This window comes from Athene noctua, chromosome 25 (assembly GCF_965140245.1).
Source record: "Athene noctua chromosome 25, bAthNoc1.hap1.1, whole genome shotgun sequence".
In the NCBI taxonomy this organism is placed as follows: domain Eukaryota; kingdom Metazoa; phylum Chordata; class Aves; order Strigiformes; family Strigidae; genus Athene; species Athene noctua.
The window spans coordinates 8239029-8244159 of NC_134061.1; the positions used below are offsets into that span (position 1 = coordinate 8239029).

The 5131-nt window shown below is 37.1% G+C and overlaps 1 protein-coding gene across 1 annotated transcript; it reads right to left on the reverse strand.

Annotated features, from left to right (window-relative positions):
- Positions 1-1537: 1537 nt before the first annotated feature.
- On the reverse strand, positions 1538-2476 carry LOC141970551 (olfactory receptor 10C1-like). The gene has a single exon (XM_074927182.1). The coding sequence runs from the start codon at positions 2474-2476 to the stop codon at positions 1538-1540; it is 939 nt and encodes a 312-aa protein (XP_074783283.1).
- Positions 2477-5131: the final 2655 nt, after the last annotated feature.

The window sequence follows — 5131 nt, forward strand, 5'->3', positions numbered from 1 at the left end:
GAACACCAGATACACGTCTTGGAAAAGGGCCACAAATACATTAAAAGCTTCAGTAGTAAAAGTGTGACCTTTAAAATAGAGAAGCAGCTGGTGAAGCAAGCTGATATGTTCATGGGTCCCATTCTAAGTTTTGCTTTTCCATTAATTTCAAGGCTTTTGGTAAAGCAGCAACAGAATATATGGGACAAAAGTATTTGGCACCTGCAAATCAGCTGTAGCAGCTATGAAAGCAGCTATGAGAGCTGTTTGGTGTTTTGGCAAGGCAACTAGCTTGCACTGTCCTCAAATATATGGAAGATATCCTTTTTGCTTGCTATTACTAATGGTGTTAATATGGCTTTTCTAATGCGTTTGTGGATTTCTGCATTTGGGGTGGAATTAATTTGATTTCACTGGGCGTATCTGAACAAGACTCCAGGTTCAACTTATGGTAGGAATCCACTACTTAAAAAAACACCAAGTATGTGTGCATTTTAGATGATTCAGAATTCCCTTAGTGTCTTCTGATTGTCACTGCAGAAGGGTTTGGGTCTTCCATAGGTTCTGACTCATATCTGAGAAATACCTATAATGACTTAAGTCATACGAGATGAAATTAAAAACTCATTCTTAGACTAGTGAATCTCACCTCTATAGACTCCAAATTGGTTGTTTCAGAAGATGGCTCGTCTTCTGAAAGAGATACCTACGATATGTAGGAAAAATTTATTTCTGGAGGAACTACTTGCCTCCTTTTCCAAGGAAATATTAGATTTATTAACTCAGACTTAGACAACTGACTGTTGCACAGTTAAAATAGGGCATGTGAATCCTAGCTTTTCAGTTATGGAGTGAAAAGCTTTCCAGTTAATAAAGTCAAATATGTCCTGATAAAACCACCATAACAATATGTAATAGAAATATTAAAGGCAAAAAACATACACGAAAGTAATGAAAGAAAATGATCCAAATTCTACATGTCATAGACTGTTCTTCATATATAAAAAGTCTACACTTGCTCTAGAATATTTAAAATAATGACTCTGAAATTAAACAAAGATCTCTGGTAATGCAAGTTTACACACTTTTGTTAATCAATAACAATCTCAGAACTCATAATTGGTAATCAGTAATTTCCTGGACTCTTTATTATAACTTGAATTATGTCTTCTCATTTCCCCAAAGAAATTTACTAAATATTTTCAGAAAATGAATGCAATCTGATGAAAACTTATTCTCAGTTCCTTCAGTAAAATCAGATTCCTGAACATTACTCTTCTGTTCAAAAAGTAAGAAACATGTAAAACATTATTTTAAAGTTTCTGACAAATAGAAAAAAAAAAAAAAGTTTATTTATTTAATAATTTCTGAAGTATCCTTTTAAAATCCTAACATAACTGTGCTAACACTGCCTCTTACAGTTGAAAATCTTCACTCTTCTCCCTCTTCCCAAAAGCTGAAATGTTCTTGGGAATTATTTGGAAATTATTTTTACTGAATAAGAATTTACAGCAGAAAATACCACTAAACCAAACTGAAACAATGGAAATATTCTGTTTTATTTCCACACAAAATTAAGATTCCTCCATCTTTTTCTGAGAGCTCCTTTTACCTCCTTATTCCTCAAACAATAGATAATAGGATTCAATAAAGGAGTCACCACAGAATAAGAAAGTGAGAGCAATTTATCAACAGATGCAGAGTAGCTGGATTTTGGCCGCAAATACATGGAGCTTGCTGTACCATAGAAAAGAGTCACAACTAAAAGGTGTGAGGAACAAGTGGAAAATGCTTTCTGCTGGCTTTCAGTTGATGATATCTTAAGAACTGTGGAAATTATGTGAATATATGAATAAATGATCAGTAAGAAGGGAGCCACAATAGCAAAGACGGCCACCACAATGACTTGAATTTCACTTGGTGAAGTGTTACCACAAAGCAGCTCTAAGAGGGGCTGAATCTCACAGAAGAAGTGGTTGATGGCAAGACCACAGAATGGTAAGTTGAATGTTATGACAGTGTGTACTAAGCCTACAGCAGTCCCACAAATGTAAGTTCCAGCAACCAGTCCTTTGCAGACTCTACTGTTCATAATGATAGTGTAATGCAAGGGGTAACATATTGCCACGTAACGGTCAAATGACATGGCAGCCAAGAGAAAACATTCTGCAACTCCAAAGAAAAGGAAAAAGAACATTTGCATTGCACATCCTGTCCTGGAGATACCTACTGTTCCCACCATTAGATTCTCAAGAATCTTTGGGACAATGACTGACAAATAGCAGATATCCAAACAGGACAACTGAGTGAGGAAGAAATACATGGGGGTGTGAAGGGTGTTATCACAGTTTATTATCAGAGCAATCACAGTGTTAGCCATCAGGGTGAGGATATAAAGAGAAAAAAAGACTACAAAGAGCAAATGATGCAAGTGAGACACTTCAGAAAAACCCAGGAGTGTGAATTCACTCACTTCACTGAGGTTCGTGGGAATCATCCCTCTTTGGTACCTAGTAGGACTCTTTTCAGTTTATGGCTCAGTAGTTGCTGAGGTTGCAAACAGGCAGGCAAACTGACAATCAAAATGCAATTGATTGATTGAACAGAGAAATGGATGAGTGAAGTTTAGAAATTATCCAGATTTTGAAAAGATTTTCTGAACAGATTATAAAAGTTTTACTAAAGAAAATTAGGCAGTCTTCTGCATATAATGTCGTCTCTTTTTTTGCCTGACTTTTCTTCTTTCATAGCGTTGCCTTCGAAGTTTGCACATTTACTACTGTCTTCAATCTCTCAGCTACAGTTTTTACCCTGTAGAACAAGAAAAAGAAAAAACAAACAACTGTTTATAGGAGATATCTTTTTATGGACTAAGCACTTCAAGTTCCAACAGCATCAATACATTAGTAGTAGCATTTGAATATTACAAAGTTATTTTCTCCTTTATCTAAGTGATCTTCTTCAGGGGATGATTGCTGCTCCCAAGGTCAGTTGGTCCAAAGTATCTTGTGTTTCATGATTAGGCTGCACAACATAAGAAGGATTTAAGGGATGGTAAAGACAGTCTTTGCATGCACAGGGACTTACCTGTGAGATCCACAGATGATGGCATCAGATATGCTGCAGTTACCTTGTGAGGAGGTTGGTGGAACAAGAGCAAGAAAGCAAAACTAAATGATGGGGTCTCCAGACGAGCATTCTGCTCTGAACACCGTTTCCAGTGAAACAGGAGAGATGTCTTTCCCCAGCACTATATACTGTCCACTGAGACTCGCTAATGCTGATTGGAGCAACAAGGGATAATTGTTACAGGTTGGTTGCTAAGCATGGTGTATGTACATTAGTTGAACTCACAGACTTTCCTACTGGTCTCTCCAGTTTTAGGTAACTTGGAGTACACTTCTGTATAAACCCGGATGTTCTACTGGAAGAGCAAGAGCTGTCTTTTTCAAACCCATCACACAGTAAACGATCAATTCCCATAGGCGAGAATAAAAAATGTATTTTGTAGTTCGGTAGCTCTTGAAGATCAGCGAAGAAGTAAGAAGCTAATTTAAATAGCTTATTCTGCAGGCCTTTGATATGTGAATACCAAACAGCTATGCTCTTAATATTTCTTAGAAACAAGAAATCTGTACCGTGGCTATCTCTGGTGCAAGTCTCATGCTTTTGACAGTACTCAGAAGCATGACTTCAGGGCCAAAATTACATAACCAAGTTGAAATTTATTTCTGACTTATTTCCAGTTTATTTCCAGGAATGTGACTGACCTAACATACAGATAAATAACTTCATACATCTGTAACATAAAAACCTACCACTGGCTGTTCTTAAATGCTCCATGGGAAAATTGTAGTAAATGTTCAAATCATGACTTCCGTGAGATTTATAATTTCACATCCTCACATATGTTCAGGACTACAGACATATCACAACACAAGTTTCCTAATGCTCTAGCTTTTGAACTCCAGATTAAAGATAAACAAAAGAGTTCGTTCATATTCATTCCTCTGAGCTTCCTTGAAATGCACTTATTATTGCTGAGGGCACTAACCTTCTTTTGAACTGCTGAAGGTATGAATGATGAATACCACCTCTATCCATAAACTTTTCTAAAGGTTTCTTAATATTCTCAGAACTAATAAATTATGCTTTTAAGATTTCTTTTGAAGACTGAGTTCATTTACCTGCCTTCAGATATCTAAAGTGTAGACACCTGTTTTTGAGATACTTGTCTGGGTTTTTTAATACTCAGTGGTGAAGTCTTCTACAGGGTGTTTAAGATCATGCTCAAGTAGATGAGATTAATCATGTTGTAAATCAGACTGCTTCTCCCCTTTGACTATGAAGGGAGGCTAAAGCAGTTGGCCCAGATATTTACCTTTTATTGTAGAAGCCTAAGTTAACACCTGATTATTCCCATCCTAATCTGTGGCACAGTGGATTTGTTCACAATGTTTTCCACATTATCGTTATGACTGGTTTGGGGTATCAGAGGAGCGGTGGGAAGGCAGCAAAACATTAAAATCATTATTTCCATGTTCTCAACAAGAAGTCAGGGCTTTTTGGAAAGAAAATCATACACAATTGCATAGTTTTGATTGGGTAGATACACCCTGCATATGCAGTTTGTGGACCCTAAGTTTTGACTAGTGCTCTAGACGTAGCTGCCTGATGTGTCAGATCAAAATCCTCTTTAAGCCTGGGTTTTAACTACACATCAGTGACAGAGCCATAGAACAAAGTCACTACACTTGGGTGAGAGGAAAAGGTAGAGAAGCCCTATATTTCCACTGTGGAAGACAACACCTTCCAAACCACCCTGATGATTCTAGGGTAGAGATCATTAAAAGGAGGTGACTACAATTGTCAGGATGATGGTTGTACTGACTCTGGCTGGGATGGAGTTAATTTTCTTCATAACCATGGTGCTGTGTTTTGGATTTGTGACTAAAATAGTGTGATAACACACTGACATTTTAGCTGAACAATGTTTAATTATGAGATTTATTTAATTTAATGAGATACACAGAAAGGCAAAGAAAACACATCTCTCTTACTTGGACTGGGATGGTAATCACCCATGGTCTGGCTACCAGTTTAGTGCAGAGCTCTCCATTCATGATCAGTTCGTACTGCAGCAGGTCAGAAA

Coding starts and splice junctions, on each gene's coding strand:
- LOC141970551 (XM_074927182.1), bottom strand. CDS start 2,476: ATGATTCCCACGAACCTCAGTGAAGTGAGTGAATTCACACTCCTGGGT.